General features: G+C 34.1%; 2 protein-coding genes across 2 annotated transcripts; one reads left to right on the top strand and one right to left on the bottom strand.

The window, feature by feature from the left end:
* Positions 1–1,119: 1,119 nt before the first annotated feature.
* Positions 1,120–5,105, top strand: LOC125075223 (RNA pseudouridylate synthase domain-containing protein 1-like). Its single transcript, XM_047686916.1, has 5 exons — positions 1,120–1,493; positions 2,663–2,900; positions 3,984–4,142; positions 4,657–4,774; positions 4,886–5,105. The coding sequence occupies exons 1-5, from the start codon at positions 1,401–1,403 to the stop codon at positions 5,088–5,090; spliced, it is 813 nt and encodes a 270-aa protein (XP_047542872.1). The 5' UTR covers positions 1,120–1,400; the 3' UTR covers positions 5,091–5,105.
* Positions 5,106–6,308: 1,203 nt separating this feature from the next.
* On the bottom strand, positions 6,309–16,860 carry LOC125075356 (U1 small nuclear ribonucleoprotein 70 kDa). Its single transcript, XM_047687088.1, has 9 exons — positions 16,506–16,860; positions 16,006–16,188; positions 14,670–14,732; positions 14,324–14,405; positions 10,013–10,114; positions 9,270–9,410; positions 8,863–8,962; positions 8,268–8,455; positions 6,309–8,035 (listed from the first exon to the last, which is right to left on the bottom strand). Exons 1-9 carry the CDS (start codon positions 16,647–16,649, stop codon positions 7,923–7,925), a joined length of 1,116 nt encoding a protein of 371 aa, XP_047543044.1. The 5' UTR covers positions 16,650–16,860; the 3' UTR covers positions 6,309–7,922.
* Between the last annotated feature and the right edge of the window lie 4,756 nt (positions 16,861–21,616).

The following is a 21,616-nucleotide window of genomic DNA, read 5'->3' as shown; positions in this document are numbered from 1 at the left end:
CTATAAAAAAGTCGCTTCCCGCTATCTGCCCCTGTGGATGCTTAGATCTTTAAAAATACTCAACGGATTTTGACGCAGTTTTTTTTTATAGATAGAGTGATTCAAGAGGAAGGTTTATATGTATTATTCATGCATAATATAGTAAAGAAACACTGATCATTTCAGAGGTTTCTAATGTGATGACCTAAATAAACACATTTTTTTGTGCTTACGTGGCAAACGTTGGCTGAACCTTACGAGTTAGATCAAAATAATGTCCTACAGTATTATACACCTTATAATTCTTTTTTTCTTAGCATTAGCAGCCTGTAAATTTTTCCACTGCTGGGCTAAAGGCCTCCTCTCCCTTTGAGAAGAAGGTTTGGAGCATATTCCACCACGCTGCTCCAATGCGGGTTGGCGGAATACACATGTGGCAGAATTTCATTGAAATTAGACACATGCAGGTTTCCTCACGATGTTTTCTTTCACCGCCGAGCACGAGATGAATTATAAACACAAATTAAGCACATGAAAATTCAGTGGTGCCTGCCTGGGCTTGAACCCGAAATCATCGGTTAAGATGCACGCGTTCTAACCACTGGGCTATCTCGTAACTCACACCTTATAAACATCTACAAAAAAGTCCTTAATAGTATACATATGTCTATCTCATTGGAATAACCCACAACCATTTTTTATCCTTTACTTTTTACGAAATAATGGCTTATATACGAAGCGATTTTAAGCAGTACAGCATTAATCCTTATTAAGTACCTTAAGCAAATTCATGAATAATTAAAAATAATAAGAAGTGGCTAGTCTTATTACAATTTGACTTCAATAATATTTCCAGACGTTAGAAAGACGAGCATTTTTAATTTTTTTGTCAGTTAACCTTAAATTGGGTATTAACTAAATTGAAGACATGATAATAATATTTTTTAATGGTTTATATACCATGCTCATATGATATGTTTTTTTTCGTTTTCATTTAAAATACAATAAATTACAAAATAATTTGAATACTTAACTAACGAAGGCTACCGAAATTTTAATTTTAGTTACTATATTGACGTTTGACGTTCAAAAATATATAACAACTATTTGAAACAATTTACTTGTTATTAAAAAAAAGAAAACGTCTCTCAACAATTTTTAAAGAATTGCGAGAAGAAAAATCTATTCAAATGTGAAATCTTAAAAAAATATTATTATAAGCCCAGGACAAAATGCATTTGGAGGAACTACTGAACGCCACTCTTGATAGAGCTATCCAGACGGCGTTTCAAACTCTCCTTTTGCATTTATGTCCGAGGGTATCACACTTTGTAACAAGCATAAAAATTGAACAGCTAAATCCCAAGAGTTCGACATTTTTACATTTTTAACTTTTTTCTTTGGATTTGTGAGTAATCAATATGGCCGTCACAAAGATACACGAAGATGACGATTATGTTATTGTCAATAAACCATTTGATATGTTCATTAACGCAAACGATGAGAATGAAAAGGTAAGCAAACTAAATTTCTAAACAGGTACATAAACATAAATTCAATTTGTATAAAAAGCAAACAAGTAAATTTGAGGTTATATTTTTGTTGTTATTGCTTGCAGTTTGACGTTGACAATGTTTTTTTTACATATCTTGATAAAAGTCTTATTGTCTATATAAACAATAAGGTATTTTCGGTAGTGAAAAATAAATTATGAATTTTGGTAAACATTAAAATATATAGAAATATACTTAAATAGTTTAATATTGACTCATAAAAACGCATTATTAATTTATATTGAAATGAAAAGTTGTAATTTTTAGTCTGTATATCACGTGACCTAAAGGCTAAAGCACGAGCCGCCATGGTGTGGCGTCAGATAGGCAGAAAACTGTCATTTCAATATCATCTGACATTTTGATAAACAACTTTTCTGGAGTTCTAATGCTAGTATTTGTACATTACACTTCAACGATAGCGATTGTAATCTATTAAATCTATTTCCCCAAAAAACACTAAATATTTATAGCTGTTAACGTTGAATGAGTACCGGTCGTATATACCTGACTGTTGTTTTTAACCATTTGACATCATCAAAATGACTGACAGCGTTTTAGCGGGGATAAAAAAGTTTTAAAATTTAATTTAATTTTATGGCAAGAATGCGTGCTTATTTTGGCGAAAAATATTGTTTTGTGGCTTTTTATTAGAAAAATCAACGTTTTGAAGTACTTTTTCAAACATAGTACAATACCCTATTATTAAATTACTTTAGGTCAGACTATGATTAAATCACTTTAGGTCAGTTTATGCCAAACACGATCAAGTGATCGAATTGAGTTTATCGTTCAATAAAATAGTTTTTATGTAAACCCTATGTGCGAAGACGAGACGAGTAGCTAGTTATAACATTTATAATTATTACATGGTAGTAACGCTTCGTGCATACCCTTCTGGGTAGAAGCCACCATTACGTATTCCACCGTCATTTGTCAAACAGCAATACTTGATATTATTGTGTTCCGGTACATCATACATCTTAGTTCCCAAGCTCGGTGTGGATTGGCACTGTAAGGGATTGCCATTATTTCTTACAAAGCCAATAACTATGGTAGGTGGTGACTAATGATCTGTTTATCAATCTGCGAAACTCTATGAAATAAAATAAAGTATTTTGTATTTCCAGAACACAGTAGCTTGCCACATCGCATCACACGACTCCCATCTCTCAACATCATTGAATCCTTTACATTTCGTCCAACGTCTTGATTACTCAACCAGCGGTGTTCTATGTATAGCCAAGAATAAAAAGGCTGCTGCCAGAGTTGGCAGACTGTTTGAGAAGAGGCTGACGAGGAAATATTACATGGCTGTCTTACGACGGCACCTTCAGTTTGATGTGGCGGATATTAAATACGCAATCGGTGAGTGGTAGTTGGAGCCACTAAGGCGTGGATTTTAAATTACATTAAATTTTGTCGGAATTGTCTCCTCTCTTATGAGTAAAAGATGTGAAAATAATAAAAAGATGTATGGTAACCTCTGATTATAATAATAATACAAAACCAAGAGAGCCTTGGGCTCATTTTAACAGTATGTATTTTTTTTTTAGTGTATTAATTTGCGTAAGTTTTGAACAGACCTGTGACACTTGTCTCCCCAAACACAGAGCACAGTAATGCCCAATCGAACAAGGTCGACGAAATAATATATCTACTTCTCAAAGTAAACGCGGAAGTTTAGACTTTTCACTTTGTTCTACGAAATTTAGCAATAAATGCGTTGTGACGTCACGATAGCGTAACTTAAGAGATCATGACGTGAATATCTGACTATCCAAGCTATCCTGGGCTCGGGGCCGCATCATAGATAGTAATCTATAGATTTACGGTATGGCTAATTTAAGAATCAATTCAAAATATACTTTATTTATTATTATATTAAATCTATAGCTATCATTTATGGATGTTTGTTGACACGTCACGTATGACGTCGTGATGTTTTCGTGTGTGGCAACCCTAAAACCTATACTACGGCTTGTAATGCACAGCACAATATAAAATGTCACTTCTTACTGACATTTCATAAAATAATGTTGCCACATTATCTCTAGGAGTTGTGGTTGAAACATAGTTTTAGGTTTTAATCAAACGATATTTGCATTGATCGGATTTTTTTGTAGTTTTATTCACAATCACACATACATTCACATATATATCAAAACATGAAATTTCCAACTTAACTTAATCATTAAAAATTATGAAGGCAGTTAGATTTTTTTATCGTTTTCCTTGTCGTACTAGATTTTTTCAAAAATTTACTCACATAAATCATGTCAAAGTAAAAGCAATGAATGGCATGTATTTAAGACTGACCCCCCAACCAATGCGAGTTGAACCCTATCGAACCATACCGAGCTGATTGGTTATATACGTTTATAGGATTATTTGCAAAATATCACAAATCTGAACAAATTAAAAATATACCATACTGTAATCATCCTTAAGACGTGGATGAGTCGGCGGACGGCGCGCACCGGATGCGTGCGGTGCGCGCGGCGTCGTCCACGTGTGCAGCGCGCGCGGCGCACACGCGCGTGCTGGCGCTGGAGTCGGGCGCCTATTGCGGGGAGCCCGCCAGCGTGGTGCTGCTCAAACCCATCACAGGTCAGATCATCAGACTCGCTTGTCCCGCCGCGCTGTGCTGTTATTTAAAGACGTCTCGTTGTTCTAGTAGCCTGTAAGGCTAGTGGTCTGTGAGGCCGCAGATCCAAAACACACTGGCCATTACGTTATTGAGTTTATCTGTAGAAAAATTTTCAGTAACGGCTCGTGCCTCGAAAATTATATATAGTCTTCGAAGAAGGAAAAAAGTTAAACAAACCTTAGATTTAAATATTTCATGCGATTTCTAATAGCTCAGTTATATAGTAGACTACTAACGGTTCTTGATTAATATTTGTTTATTCATGATACAACGCTATTCTACTAAACTACTTATATCAACTTAATTTTTCGCAAATCCATAATGAATATAATTCATTCAAGCTCGACCAATGATATCGCATCAATTCAATCCTCTTGTGGTTGGAATATACTAAAGAGCCGTTGACCTCTTTCCGATTCGATTGAATCTTATCATATCTCGAATCTCATCGATGTTCCCTGGTCTCCGGTTCAGGTCGCACTCACCAGTTGCGGGTGCACTGCATGACGATCGGTCACACGATCCTCGGCGACTACACGTACAGCAACAGGGAAGACACCGCGCCGCATAGAATGTTCCTACACGCTACTAGGTAAAATTATAACAAAATGCCCGTTACGTTGGAGATTAAAGTTGTCTGTACAAACATCTCAATTCCCAAATAATTGGTATAACTTACCTATTTTAGTCTGTAATTTTCCAGGTTAGTGTTACCATTCCAAAGTAACACGTTGGACATCCAGACGGAGGAACCGTTTTTCACGGACCGACAGTTCGCGTCCAAATGGGAGTCTGAGAAAGTTTTCTTTAAGTACAGAGGTAAAGAAGATTTCGTGTCTGTCTGTGACGTCATCGATGAAAACCGAATCGACGGGCTGCGGTACCAAGAATTCTGTTTTCAAGAATAATAGTGATCGAGTAATGTGTGTCGTTTTATTTTCATATATTCGTAATTCCGCAAGGTGATTGATACTCAATACTCATTCTATTCGATTGCAATGTGTTTTAAAGATTCGTTCTTTATTATCAACTAGCCGCCCGTGCCTTTTCACCCCCGTTAAATATTCCTGCTCACATCTATTACATGTGGGTCGTTGCGTGATGTTATGGAGTTGAAGATGTTGTAAGCGGAGCGCAGTCTTGAGGTGAGGTGAGAAGCGAGGTTTTGATGGATTGTCAAAATATATTGGAATTGTAATCGTGTTAGCAGAGGTGGCAGGTGCTTGGAATATAGTCAAAGTCAAAAATCTTTATTCAATATAGAAGTGTTTACACTTGCTTATTGATAGTCAAAAATCTACCACCGGTTCGGAATTTAGCAAATGAAAAGTTTTTTTGACGATGTTGTATGTACAATAATAATTATATTTTAGTTATTTGAAACAGCCTGGAGGCGATTATTTCATTCCCAAGGTGTGCAGTAAACTGTCAGTCAGTAAAATGTGAGAAATACAATAATGAGTAATTTAAATCGTACGGCATTCATACTTTATGGTAGGGCTTTGTAAAAGGCTGTCTGTAGTAGGTACCACTCACTCAAACAAATATTTTTTTACTTCGAATTATATAGAAATATTCGAATTTCTAGAAATTAGCTTTGTTTAACATTATACATACATACATAATATTAGTCAGTCCCATCTTAAGTGCAAGCCTAAAAAAAATTAAGAACTCCGTACCAACTTTGAGTTTAGAAGCTGGCAGTTTCACTCCTGTGTCTTGGTAATCAATTTCCGTCTCATCGGATTGTTTTTTTACTGAGAAAAGGTAGGCAGACCAGCAAGTTGTGGTCACCACCACCCAGACATTGACACTTTTAGTAATATTTGTTAATAGATCATATTAGTAAAAAACTAATAATTTTGTCTTTGTAATCAATACAGACCACGAACGACATGCACGAAATTATTAATACAGAAGTGTGCCATTCTTTAATTGCCATTTTTAATTAAATTAGTGCCATAATTAAAAAAAGTTTTTAATCAACTATTTCCTAAGCATTTTTAATTGTATCATTTGGTATTGGCATTATAACTTTATACCTTTGACAAAGAGATTATTTAATAAACTCCTAAAGTGTTATTAAAACTAGGGTTTGTGAGGATAATAAATAAAAATGCTTTATATATTATTAATCTTTATCGCCTTATCTAGAACACAGGACATTTTAAAATTAAGAACTAAAAGTTCATCTTACAAAATGAATCAATTGTGTTGTATACAAATCTCAACTAAACTGATTGAAAAGACTATCTCTTTCTAACATAGCATAGCATAGCATTGTAAAGGGAAAGCTATATTAAATAAAGAACAGAAAAGTAAATACATGTCTTTAAGCGCAGTCCTTTAATTCAAACCTGGATAAACAGTTCTGAATCCGTTACAGAACATTGTGAGGTAACCTGCATGTCTCGGTTAAAAATCTTCAACTTGAGTATCCACCAAAAAAACATTGGAGAAGAGATTTATATAAGATATATCTTTTGAATCCAAAGCGTAATTTCCGAGCCGATAATTGCAATTGTCCTTACAAGCATGAGACGAATTACAAAAGCAAATTAAAATTCATCAATACTTGTCCGGTTTGAACTCATAATCATCAGCTAAGTATCACATGTAACCACTGGACTCTCCGGCTATAATAATAAAGATCAAGATTGTATACAACACAATCAAAGATAACGAACATGTGTTTATTGCTTCGAACACATACGGCTTTATTTATAAATGCCATTAAGGAGACAAACATTTATAAGTGAAGTCGTATGCTTATAAAAAAAAACCACTATTTCTCAATCGTCTAAAACTCGGGGATTCCCATACTCACCGTGACGTCTGAACGTCCCTCCGCTTCTTCATATAACTTATAACATAACACATATACTATGTCGGACCGTGAATTATCTTTGAAACGTCAATATAAACTTGGAGGGGGAAACTATGGAGTATAAACATTGGAAACGATAATTTATATGACATATTTGGACAAATATGTCGGAAAACAAACACTTGTGTGTGTCAACTTGTCAAGGAAATAAGGGTAATGTTTGTGTTGACTGTACACGTTTAACACGCTCAGTATAATATGAGCTATTCCCACGTGAAGTTTGTGTGCTTGCGGTAATATTCGATAAAAACTTAAATAAAACATGACGCGTATGTACACGATACAATCGTATATAAATGACAAAGGGAGTGACTACTGAGTTTCGTAGAATCGGACGAATTCACATTCAGAACCGGTGATAACTTCACTTTCAATTGAACACGCTAGATTAGTATCGCTTCGTCTCTTTCTAAGTTACTTTAAATCAAAACATATTGCCGAATTATAAAATATTTACATATATATATATATATATATATATATATAATATATATATTGGAAAGAGATCTATCACCAAAAAGCTAGCATCTAAAGTTTGTGTGTGTTACTGTGTAAATTTATGAATGTGTGAATGCGTGCGATGTCATAGAACGATCAGCTCAGTCTAACCATGTCGGCTATTTGAACCAAGTTAAGTCAGACGTAACACACATGTGATACAGACACGAATGTCAACAACTTGTTACACACTAGAAAAGTACGGTTAGCAAAACAAAAAAAAAATGTCATTAAATTTATGAATTTTAGCTGTTGGACCGATTTCAAGTGGATGTTACGGACAGCTGATAGTCCAGCATCTCTGTTGCGTGAAGTCGAAGCTACCGGACGTGTCGTGCGGGTGTGTGTGTGTAGTTTAATAGTTATAATCGTCCCCGTTGGCGTCCTCAGGATTATATTTATTTTCGTCCTCGCTCGGTTCCTGTTTGATCTGAACGTCGAGGGCAGGCAGGCTGAACTCTGGATAATCTGTGAATTGCAATACAAATTCGTTAATAAGGAGAAAACGTTAATTTTGAATACTGTGCCTTGAAGTTAAAAAAAGGGGCCATCATTAATCACCCTCACTTATCTAATCAGAACAGAAACAAAGAGTCCAGAGTCTGTTCTTTGTTTCTGTACTGATTTCGGTTGTTTTCTATAAGCTGCCGCCCCCTCCCACTCCCCCCAAAGAAAATGACACGATATAAATGTAACTCACCGTCCTGCGGCTCTTCCTTGATCTTGATGTCCTCGGGCTTGACCTTGGGCTCCTTCCGCTCCTTGTCCCGCCGCCGCCTCTTGTCGCGGTCCTTGTCGCGGTCCTTATCGCGCTCCTTGTCGCGCTCTTTGTCGCGGTCGCGGCGCTCGCGGCGACGCTCCGAACGCGAGCGCGACCGCCGCCGACGTCTGCGGGGAGACGCGATTCATTGCAACGTGTTATTGTATGTGTTTAATGGAAGTAAACTGGTATTCCTTATGGAACGGACATGAACACCAGGAAAATATTTTACGAAAATCTTCTCCTGAGGGGTTCAATAGGAGGTGATATATGGAAATTTATATTAAGGCATGCGTTTAAGAGAAAAGGTCAGTCGTCGTACTAAAATATTCATGCTTAAGCTACTATTAACTTTTTAAATCCAATTAGAAATATTAACCATTCCATACATAACATTTGTTTATGTTTATTGTTCTTTAGCGGTGGAATGTCTGATGAGTGGACAGCACCTACCCACACGGGCTTTCATATAGCCCTACCATCAAGTAATCTCAAGTGTCAACGGCTCAAAAACATCACATATTAAAGCACTCACCTCTCGGTATCGTCGTCTCGCTTTTCCCTCTCACGTTCCCGTCTGCGCGAGCGAGACGCGGAACGTCGCCGGGAACGAGACCGACTGCGACGTCGACCGCCTTCAAAATACACACATATTTAATACTGACTGCTTATTTGTAAACAGACAGAAAGACATACACAAACACAAACATATACAAACATTCGAATTGAAAATCTGTATATTTTGTTGATTGTGCTATGTCACTTTCAGTGTATAAAAGCTAAAATGGTGGTTGTCGTGAATAAAAAATGAAGCTATAACGACGGCATATTTAAATTAAAAAAAAAAACTTGTGTCAGACTGGATGATGTGATGATGCTAACCGTACCCCATGCATACAAATATGGTCAGCATTCAAGTGATGGTGCGATGGTGGTACTCACGGTCGCGCTCGCGGCGCTCGTCGCGGTCGCGCTCGCGCTGCTCGAGGCGGTACCGCTCCCGCTCGCGCTCGTTGTCCTCGCGGCCCGAGTGCTTGATGTTGACGTCCGCGCCGCCGCGCCGCGTGCCGCCCAGCCCGCCGCCTGCGCGCCATATATTATTACACGCGCACACCGAACCGATTCGTACTCGTACTCGAGTACTGTATGTTTAAAGGTATCAATTTAAAGATATCAAGATATTAACCGTTGCTTCTCAATATGTATTCTGTGATGTTTTCTATGTACGGAAAAATATTAATGATTTTATGAGATAATGTGATTTTCATAAACTTGTTACTACAGTTACTCGACTGCATAGAGTCGGAGACTCTTTTGTGGAACAATGTATATGGTTTTACAAAAGGATCCCAGAAAGCGTACAAAATGCTTCTGTTGCCAAATTTAAAAAATTGTTAATGAACGCTTGTGTTGCGAAAGGGTACTTACTATACAATTAGCGAATTTATTATCGATAGCACATATAGCCTTGGGAATGAAACGATCGCCTCCTGGCTATTTCTACTCATATTCAATATATGTACTTAATTAGACTGACGCAAAAAAAAGAACCACTGAGTTTCTTTCGCCGGTTTTCCTTTTTCTAACCGGTGGTAGTGTTTAGTTTGACTATCAATAAGCAAGTGTAATGCATCTTTATTGAATAAAGGAATTTGAGTTTGAGTTAAAAGATCACTCTTGCTCACCGAGTCTCCGCGGCAGCCACCCCTTGACCGTCCTCGCTCGCTCCACGTCGACCAACACGCGTTTCCCGTCGATCTTCTTGCCGTCGGCGTGCTTGTACGCGGCTGGAACACATCGCACGGAACCATGTAACACTCCATCGACTTGCTTCCGGACGAGCGACATTTATATATTTTGGAATTAGCAACTGTAGGCCAGTGGGGGGGGGGGGTTATAAACATTTCAAATCGTCAACAATTCTAGTATATTGAATATTAGCTCCTCTTTCAAATACTGAAACGTCTTTGAATGTCTTTTAGATGGAAGGGAGGGATGTATCTACTTTTCGAACAAACGTCGCCCGCGCGGAATATTTCTAAACAGTAATGAATAGATTTACATGGACATTATACAAATACGGGTTATTATTAATTTAGACAAAGTTCAAAAGAAATCCATGTAAATCCATTAACATTCAACGTTGCTGATATTAAATACGGAATTAGCAACATCAAACGTTCTATGTGACAACATTTAAAGTTACGAAAAAGTTTTTTTTTTAAATTGTGTCAACAAAAAAAAAAAAAACAATTTCACGACATTTACACATATACCTACTGTGATACCTACCGACCGAGCCGAGACGTGATTTGACATGACTATATACCTACCATCGGCGATCACTTCGTATTCCGAATTATATACTTCTTAATATTTTACTTACATATAGATATTTTTTAAATCGCAGCGAAGCGACGCGGCGTTAACATTACCATTACCTGGTGCGCTTTACTTACGTTCCTTGCGCATATTTAAACAAAAAAAAACTTAATATTCCAAATTAAAAAAAAGAAACGACTTTAACTTTGTCTGAGAAAATAAATGTCTAAATAAACTTCCATACTTATCTTACGTGTGAAGTTTTATAATCCAACACTTTGTAACACTTTAAAAAAAACTTATCGAAACAAATAAAAAATAGCATCGTTATTTCCTTTATAACGGTTATTTTCGTAACGTTATATCGTTACTCGTTAAACATTATAATCGTTACTCGTTACGTTAAACATTAATATAATATCAATAAGCTATTTCCGGTATATATATCTTGTATGCTGGTATCGAATCTTACCACATACAAACCTATACTATAACGCCGGTTATCTCGACATTGTGTTGTGTCAATACGGCTGGGTCTGTGGTGTGAATAGAAAAAGCCACTTATTAATCACAGTACATACTATTCAACCGACTTACGTACGTGGGCGCGTTGTTACAAACTGCTCGGAGGGTTTTATAAAATAACGTTATTTTATAATCCGTTACTAGTTATACGACATTAAAAGTAGAGTATACAAAATAATATTAGTTTTTTTTTTTTAAATATTATTAAATTCCACTGCAACGTTACTGACGTAAATAAGTTTCACCTCTCCAGACCTAAGTTATATTGATAATTACTTTAAGTTGTAACGCTAGAATTGTAATTTTATTTTATATGACGGGAATATTTTACTAATGCACAAAAATAAAGATCCGCTGGTAGCTGAGTGAGTGGTACCATTAGGTAAGCATGTAAGACTACAATGAACTAAACTTTTTTTTGTAGACTGTACCCTAAATTTTCACTTTAATGAGATAAAAATAGCAAATATTATGATTAAAAAAAAAGAGAACAAAAAGTATATATTTCAGTATATTTTAAATTTATAAAAAAAAAAAAAAACCTTCCAAGCAGTTTATATAAACCTAACTTTGTTAAAAATTTATAGAATATATTATATAAAAAAAAATATGTCATAATATATTTAGATAGTTAAATCTGTCTGAATTCAAACTACTGGAAAAACTAAAATCTCCCTTCGTACCCTTTGAAATATCTAATCAGTTTTTTATTCACAGAGTGTCCTTGGGGTAGAGCCAAGGATGCCTCTAAGCACGTGGCACTCGGTAAAAAAAAAAAAAAACGACTGGTGTCGTGGGACACTTGTAACGTTATGTATAAAATAACAGACACATTAATATAAATTACCAACTTTGAGAATATATAACTATTGACGATTTTTTTATTAATAATAATCACTTGTCACTTAAAACAATAATAAAAAATAAATTTAAATAATTTTATATTAAGCCGTATACAATAAAAAGAGACAGAGCGAAAGAGAAAGCGATCGAAAGTTCGCATGGAGGAGGCATAGCTTAAACCATTGCTGTAATTTTGTAACTGTTTATCTAACGCTACACTGAGCGTGTTTGTTTAACGTTACGTAACGTACACAGAAATAATATATAACAGAATAAACTGGATAAGGTCATGTTTATCTATACTAATATTATAAATGTGTGAGTTTGGATGGATGTTTTTACTCAATCACTGCAGAACGGCTGAACGGATCTTAATGATATTTGGCATATAGTTTTGAATAGCACATAGGGTACTTTTAGCTAAGCAAGCCGAAACTAGTATTCAATAAACAATAATTTTAAGACATTTATGATATGAAATGATTGTTGTATTTTTGAGGAATCGATAAGCAAGTTGAACGCTATAATTAATAAAACATTTGACTTGAATTTTGTCTAGATTAGGACAAATTTATGTATTTTAAAATATACCTTAAATAACAGTTAGGTAATTCTTTAAAAAATGTATTGTTATTTTTATAATTTATTATAGGGTGCTTTGACCAAAATATTTTAGAATATTGACATAGTCAGTGTAAACAATTCTGAGGGCCTGCTTAAAGATACCATATTATCGATAAATTCCAACAATATAAAGATATTACATATTCAAAGCTTCGTTAATATCGGATTTACTTGTTCCAAGAAGTTATAAGACCTTATTGCCATAAATAAAATAATTCTTCTTTTATTTCAAAACATTCACTAGAAAAAAAAAATACTTAAAAATAACCATTGAATAGATTGACATACAATTAAAATATTCAATGTTGCCGTTGACAATTCAGCTTGTGTAAAAATAAGTTTACAGACCCCCACTAGACTTCTGTCAAGGATTTTACCTTTGAATTAAATTGTAGCAGATTAATACTTTTCTAAATGAGCTTACAATACAATAATTAAGAATCCGATAATTTGATCTTGACATAGCTAGGCAAACTTTGCTGAGTTACGCTTAGCTTAACATTAGAATCTATACTAATATTTTAAAGGGGAAAGATTTGTTTGTTTGTAATGGATAAACTCTGATACTATTGCACTGATAAAAATCCTGATGTAGCATCTACTACTATTATTAATGCAATGTAGCTCTGTCTGTCTGTTGCCTACACGCCCGCTACTGAACCGAATTTGATGAAATTTGGTTTGAAGCTAGCTGGAATCTCAAGCAAGGTTATAACCTATTTTTTATTTATTTATACCTTAAACCTGACGACCAACACATACAAAGCGAGCAAAGTCACGCGCAACAAATACTAGGTTATATTTTATTTCAGTTACAAGATTACAGGTTTTTATACTTCTGAATTTCTGCATGCTATTATTAATTGATGTTAAACTTTTTATGCGGAGAATCAGACATTAGTTTAAAGCGTCACCACATCAGTCGAAATAGTTTTGCTTATTTGATAAGTAACAAGAAAACTTGTATCGGTTGTGATAATTTGCAAATTGAAAATAAAGGAAATTAATATTTTATCCTTTCAAAAGTTTATATAGATGATAAAAAAGCGTGGTGATAGTATTTTTTTTTATTTCAGACAGGATAGATTTAACTGTATATTGTAATAAAAATGGTAGAAAATATTAACTAGCTGTTCTGTTCTGTTCTGAAGATTCAAAATTACTTTTAAAAGCTTCCTCATGTATATTTTAATTTTGATACAATTTGATGATTCTCAAATACTGGAATACATTTATATTCATTACTAGTAAATTGAATGGTAGGTCAGCTTTTGATATACATTGAACGTATTTGTCTGTATGTTTGAACGGATCTAGAAAAACGAGACATACAAGCCCGGGGAGAATTCTTCATTATAAATATCTAAATATATTACGATTCGACATATTTATGATAAGGACTCACAAATATGAACATTATCAAGTGATACGGATCAACAAAGAAGTATGGCTGGTAGTTAATGACATCGCAACTAGCGATAAACGCGACAGGGAGTTCGTTAGTCGACTACTCAACCTATAACATTTGAATATTTCCTTATATATGATCAGGGGTACAAAAGGACATAACTCCTGCCCCTACTAACACGCGAGCGGAAACGAGTAGATAAAAATAATTAAAATACCAGCGATATTTCTTCTCTTGTTATGTTTACGAGTTAAATATTAACCGATCAACTTACAGTGCATGTCTCTCTCATGTTCGTACTCAATGAAAGCATATCCTCTTGGTTTGCCATTGTCTTTATTATATATCATATGAATCTGGAACAAATTAGAGCAGTTTCAAAAATTGGTCCTTCTAGCCGGATACCGGTCATGCCTGTTATTATTAACTTAAAACTAGTTAACTGAATTATAAGCTACTATATATACCACCGAATGGAGACACGCTCCATTGTTTAAAAGTGATATAGGATATATTAAGAAATTCAAATCAATTTAAATTCAAAAGTGGCCAAGTGCCTTAGACATTATTATATATCGATAAATAAATATAGAGATAATGATTGATAAATTGATACATACTTTCTTTATTACTCCGTACCCTTCAAACTCTCTCCGAAGCTTGGATTCGGATGTGTCATAGTTCTGTAAATAAAAAAACATCATTAAAAAATCATTTCTATAACCAGAGAAGGTAAATTGTTGAACAGATTGAAATTCACAAGAGAGATAGTTCATAAGAGGTTTAATCTTAATAAACATCGCTTTCAGATATTCCTAACATTGTCATAGTAACTAAGATGTTACATCCCTTGTGTCTGGACATATACATTTTCACAAATAAATTAAAATATCACCTATATTTTGCTGTACTGTAGGTAACAGATATAAAAGATCAATAAATACTATTTACCTACATATGCTAATATTACAAATGCAAAAGTAATTTGTATGTCTGTCTATTGCTCTTTCAAGGCCAAACCTCAGGACCAAATTTGATAAAATTTTGTATGAACCAAGCTTGAACCCTAAAGAAGGACATAGGATACTTTTTATGCCTAACACTTGACAACCAACCCATAAAACGCGAGCAAAGCCTCGGGCGACAACTAGTAATTAATATAGTTCTTTCGTAACATCTACATAGTTAGCAGATATTCTTATCACAGAATATAGGAGGACAAATTAGATAGCATACAATGTATATTAATATTATTTAGAGGTGAAAGTTATTTGTATGTAGGGAGTAATCACCGGAACTAATGATCTATATGTTTAAAATTCATCAGTAAAAAGTTACATCACTTCAGAGTTATATAGGATCTAAAACACATTTAAATCATAACATTTTCTTCATTAGTAAATGACATCTATGCAAGTCAGGGTGGGTCGTTAGTTTTTATTATTGTTATATTAGATTTTTAGAACTTTAACAAAGTAAAACTTTGGAAGCAAATAAATTTGTTATTATTTACTTATTGGACCTATATTTACTTATAAATGAGTACACATTTTTATGTAAAAAGTAAAGCTAACAATTTGCTAATTAAGAGATTTTTGAGTTTATTCCAAGACCGCTCATTGGAGTGTAGGAATAAACTCAAGTTTATAAACTAAACATTGGTGGGTGTTGGATTTTGTAATGCCTGACTAAAAAACCTTTCTTATATAATATTTTAGCCTATTCCAATTGAAGTATTTCATATAATTTGCTAATAATTCAGCTAAATTGTGCACTACAAAGTGTTTATGATTAATATATTTTTATTTATAACACAACACTATAACACTTTACTACTGAATTCCACTTTAATTTTACTACAAAAACTCCCTTATATTTGGAATAGAGTATAAATGATTAATCCATATAAATTTGTAACAATTGGTAAAATATTTTAATTAATTTATATATACTTACTATCCTAGCAACAAACAATGTCTTGAAAGGATCGCCTGTGGCCGGTGCATTGGTTGTGGGATCCCATAATGCTATTTCTTGCTCCAATTTGTATGCCGTCTGCTCAGCACGCTCTCGTCTTCGTCTTTCAAGTCTTTCTTCTCTTGTCTCCACTCGTGTAGGTGGAGGTGTTTCAGACGGGTGCTATGGTAACAAAAATACATTTTTTTATATAACTTTTAACTTTTTATATTCTAATTTTCATATAAAAACGCATTCAAACTATTAAATGTATAATTATATATAAGCTTAAGCATGTATTTCAATCTCGTTATAAATCGTCAAAAGCATCAGTATAAATACAATATTCATGTATCCATACACAATATTTTAAATCTTAAAAGAAGACTTTCAATTAATATTAAGAAATTGTGTAGTATTTAACGTACTTTTCGACATTTATTTATTCAAAAATCGATTATACGGCATAATGAACACATCGGCACGGCATTTTAACTAACCTCGAAAATATGGAGAAAAGCGCCGACTCCATCGTAGCCTTTTTGTTTCTTTTCATGGGGAAGTTTTGCTGCTGGCGGCAGATAGGGAATTGGATCCCGTGCCGCAAATAGAGCAAGAAGATTTGGTGGTAGAAACTGCGTCATCGCCACGCCATATAATTATCATAAATACATTTATTTAATAACTTTCACAATTCCAACCACTAACACATTCACAAATGTACCCCGATCTCCTCGCGGCGCTTAATTAGTTAAACGAGTGTTTATTAATTTATTGAAATTCTTCAATGTCACACACAAATATAGTATTGTGCTTGTCACAATGTGAACGCCAACGCCATTTTTAGTTTGACGATTGCGACGCCATATTGTTATTTGTAGCGTTGTATTTTTAAGCATTTCTGCTGTGGCTTCTTGCTCTTTGAATCATAGCATAACTTATATTATAATATAAAATAATATACTATACTACTACACCTATTAAAAGTATTTTAGTACACAACAGGATTAATTTTTAAAATAGGAGCCAAGTATCTAATTACAAATAGCGAAAAATACTTATAGTAATTTTGGGACCGATAACTTAAAATTATTTAACTCTTAGAAAAGGCTTACTATTCTGAAGCTTAATTTTACAATAACTTTTGACAGCGTTTTATAATAATAGCATTACGAAATAATTATCCTATTTTTGGTTAAATTGTTGCTACTAACAATAAAGTTTACCAACAAAGAAAAGTAAATAAATACTAACTTATTTAATATTCTAAATAATATATTTAAAGTTTTTAAATTTTTGTATAAAAAGATAACGATTATTAAATAAGAAAACTTAATAATACAATAATTAGTCGATTAGGTGTATGTAAAACCTACCCATTTTAAATGGGATAATGTCTTGTGTGTATTTTGTCAATAATTGAAAGCGTTACCTTATATAAACAAAAACACACGTTAAGTACATGACAATTCAGAGTTTGGGTTTGAACCCGCTTTCTTCATTTAAAATTCACGTGTTCCACAGCACCAAATCAGCTTTATCATGTAGTTGTACCAAGTTTTTTCAAAAAAGTATAGGTTCAGACCATTTATGAGATGGAATTGGTCGTTTATCTTGCGTATGAAAGAGACATGTATAATCCAACTCAGGTTACGGAGAAACGTTTGTCATAAATAAAATAAAATAAAAATAATAAAATATATATTAAAAAAAAAAACAAAGACATTAATTTTAAAACGAACACAAAAAATTCAAGTTATATATGCAAAATCAACCATATTCTCGAATCAATAGAATGGTTATAGTTACCAATAAGCCAAGAACTGCTATTGAAATACCAAAGAAAACAATACAACGAAAATTTCGCCCAAGGCATGTGTTTTCGCCGTGTATGGGAGCATTCACCCTTAAAGCGTTAAAAGCCGCCGGTCCTTGGACTTTCTTCTTGATACTCATCGTCTTATCACAGTGTGCTGAAATTATAAAAGGCTTTATCAAACTGTTACCTAGGTTATATATACTGGACCTAGTATTTATTGATTTCTAGGCAGGTTACTAACACACAATGTATTCTCGAATCTACTTCTCGAACCGATTGTAGCTTTACATATAATTAAACACTGTATCGTGATAATTCAAAAGTGCTTTTATGAGGAACACAACTGAGCATCTGTTCAAAACGAGCTTATGTTTCAGAATCCATCTTGAAATCTAACGATTATTGTCTTTACAATGAAATATTGATTTAGTTCGATTGATTAGTAAAGAAAATGTTTAAAGTCAGCTAAAGTAAAAACAAGAAATACAGTAATAAGATATGAGAGATATATAAATAAAGTTATAACCATCTGTGCCCGTGACTTCGTGCGCGTTTGAATTTGACAATAACTCTAAAATAAAAGTAACTTAAGTTACTCCTTATCATATCAGCTATCTGCCATTGAAAGTCCCATTAAAATCGGCCCAGCCGTTCCAGAGATTAACCGGAATAAACAGACAAAGATGGTAACAAATGTTATTTTGTTGTATTTACCGTGTATACATACATATGCATTTAGTAATAAGCAGTATTTTAATGTTACAAACAGACAGTCCAATTTTATTATATGTATAGATATAAAAAAATAAAATAAAAAATAAATATTGGACAACATCACATACATTACTCTGATGCCAATGTAAGTAGCTAAAGCACTTGTGTTATGGAAATCAGAAGTAACGACGGTACTACAAACACCCAGACCCAAGACAACGTAGAAAATTAATGAACTTTTTCTACATCGACTCGGCCGGGAATCGAACACGGGAACTCAGAGTGGCGTACCCATGAAAACCGGTGTACATACTACTCGACCACGGAGGTCGTCTAATATAGATATATAGAAGATTAAGTAAAACTAAAGTCATTATTATTATTTTTTGTTTTAGTTGTTACAGACTTGAAATAATAGCTGTTTATAAATTGATAGTTTCGCAAAGCCTAACTTACTTTCAAAATTGACCGAAAACCTTTGAATCGAAGTGCAACGGATATCCCTGCGACTACAATGGAAGTGTAGACCTCTTACAACGACCAATTTAGTATATCGAAATACCGCACGTAAAATATAAATACTTAATTTGACATACATGTTTCTGTACTTGTAGTAAAAATTTAACGATCAGCACACTGAACGCCAGCGCCGTACTGCTCAGTCCGATTATAACGAGCCATGTGACACCATCTTTTATGCGAATGGACCGAATTCCTTCTAATACTTCTGTTTGTGTACTTCTTACTACATCTATCAGACAAATGAAAAATTAAAAAAAAAAGTTATCTTCAAATAAGATAAATACTTGGTGGTAAGGCTTTGTGCAACTAGGTACGTCTGAGTAAGTATAACCCACTCATTATACATTGTACTGCCAAACAGCAAAGGATTGTGTGTTCCAGCTTGAAGGCTGAGTGATCCAGTGTAACTTTACTTGTGTAATAAGCACAAGGGATATAACATCTTAGTTCCCAAGGTTAGTGGCATATTGATGATGTAAGTAATAGTGAACATTTCCCACAGTATCAATGTCTATTGGAAGTAGTGACCATTTACGATCAGGGCGCACTTTTTCCATCCTCCTGTATAATAAAGGCGTTTACAAACACTGTCACATCTATGAAATCTGACATTTCAATTCTACGCTATAGTATAAAAAGTAGGAACTCATTAATTCCTCCTTTGATTTATTTCAGCGCATAAATTACGTTCTCTTGACTGATTTCCATCAGCTACGAAGTACGCAGAAGATATTAAAATATCAAGCCTTATAGTGCGCAAAAGAGTGTGTAATTGCACTGTTTATTCATATGCTCTCATCAGATGTTCTCGTCATCTGGTAATCGGTCTCGATCAAAATAGGTTCACCATAGGACAGCTTTAAACATAGTTTGAAAACACCGGTCTGTCATTTCGAATTTCTTGAAAAGAAATCCGAATTCAAATAATATAAGAAAAAGTTGTATGGTGTATGTATGGACCAGTGGTTGGAACGCGTGTATTTTAACTGATGATTTCGGGTACAAACCCATGCAAGCACCACTGAATTTCATGTGCTTAATTTGTGTTTATAATTCACCTCGTGCTCGGCGGTGAAGGAAAACATCGCGAGGAAACCTGCATGTGTCTAATTTCAACGAAATTCTGCCACATGTGTACCGCAACCCGAATTGGAGCAGCGTGGTCGAATATGCTCCAAACATTTTCCTTAAAGGGAGGCCTTAGCCCAGCAGTGGGAAATTTACAGGCTGCTGATGATGACGATGAAGAAAAAGTTTGTACTTACAAATGTTATTACTGGTTGCAATTGAAATAGCTCTAAAAAGAAGAAAAAAACATATTAGAAGTGTTGTTTAAATTGTGTGTCAAAATGATCGGCGTTCATTAATTCATGCCTACCTTAAAAATAATTGTGCATAGGCAATTGAATACAAGTTTTTGGCATAAATGTCCATTGAACCCTACGTAACCTTACTCTATGCTAACTGTATTACCGTTCGCAATAAGCAATCTTTTTTTTTTAAAACAATGCTTATTTAGCATGAATCCAATGCTTTTAATGAACAGGCCATAGATAATAATTACTTTTAAATGCGGCAAATGAGAGCAGTTTTAAAATTTAAATGTTATTTAATTTAACATAACATATTAAATAGTTGGGTTGTGAGTCTTATGAAACTGCGAAGCTACGTAAATAAGACAGAGCAAAAATTGACTCTTATAAGTAATTTTTAAAAATATTATCTACTGAATTTTTGTCCACAACATATATAATGTAAATTTAAAGAAGAAACGTACTTGTTATCGGTGTTCACGCTGTCTATCATTAATTTATTATTGAATTTTGTAAAGCAATGTTCATTGTCACCAGATTTTTATTTGCCTCAAAATCATAAACACGTAATGACAATGTCATTTATGTTCTGACAAAAAATGTAATTTAACCTTCTTTGTGACTTATTCACAACCTAAGCTGAACCCTAGCACGCATAAAGGTTCAATTTGTCACGGAAATTATCCTAAATTTTATAGTTTTGAAAAATTTTGAGTTATACTTCTTTTGGCATCACACCTGATGAGGCCTGACCGATTTTACTAATTATTTTGTTTGTTATTGTCAGAAGGTTCTTATGAAAGAAAGAAATAAGTAAATCGCGCGGAAAATTAGAAAATTTAAGAATACTTTACCGCCATATTAAATTATATCTAACTGACCAAGTCGAAATAAATATTCATAACAAGCTGTGCCCGCGACTATGTGCGCTTTTAAATTTAACAAATAAGCTATTGTTGTAGCCTAAGTTACTCCTTATTACATCAGGTATCTGCCAGAGAAAGTCCCATCAAAATCCAGCCGTTGCAGAGATTAGCCGGAACAAACAGACAGACACAGCCTTAAGACATCTATACATAAACGCGACATCAGAGTTGCCGAGGCTGTGCTCTCTCTGATCGAGCACGGAGCAGGGCCCGCTGAATTACAGTAATTAGGATTTAAAAAAAAAACTGCTATATACAGTATTTTTATATATTACCATATATTATTTATATATTATTTTAAACTGAAAAAAAAATGT

The sequence above is a fragment of the Vanessa atalanta genome, chromosome 30, assembly GCF_905147765.1.
Source record: "Vanessa atalanta chromosome 30, ilVanAtal1.2, whole genome shotgun sequence".
NCBI classification, from domain to species: Eukaryota; Metazoa; Arthropoda; class Insecta; order Lepidoptera; family Nymphalidae; genus Vanessa; species Vanessa atalanta.
The sequence above is the reverse complement of the archived record's forward strand: the minus strand, read 5'-3'. Positions and strand labels throughout refer to the sequence as shown.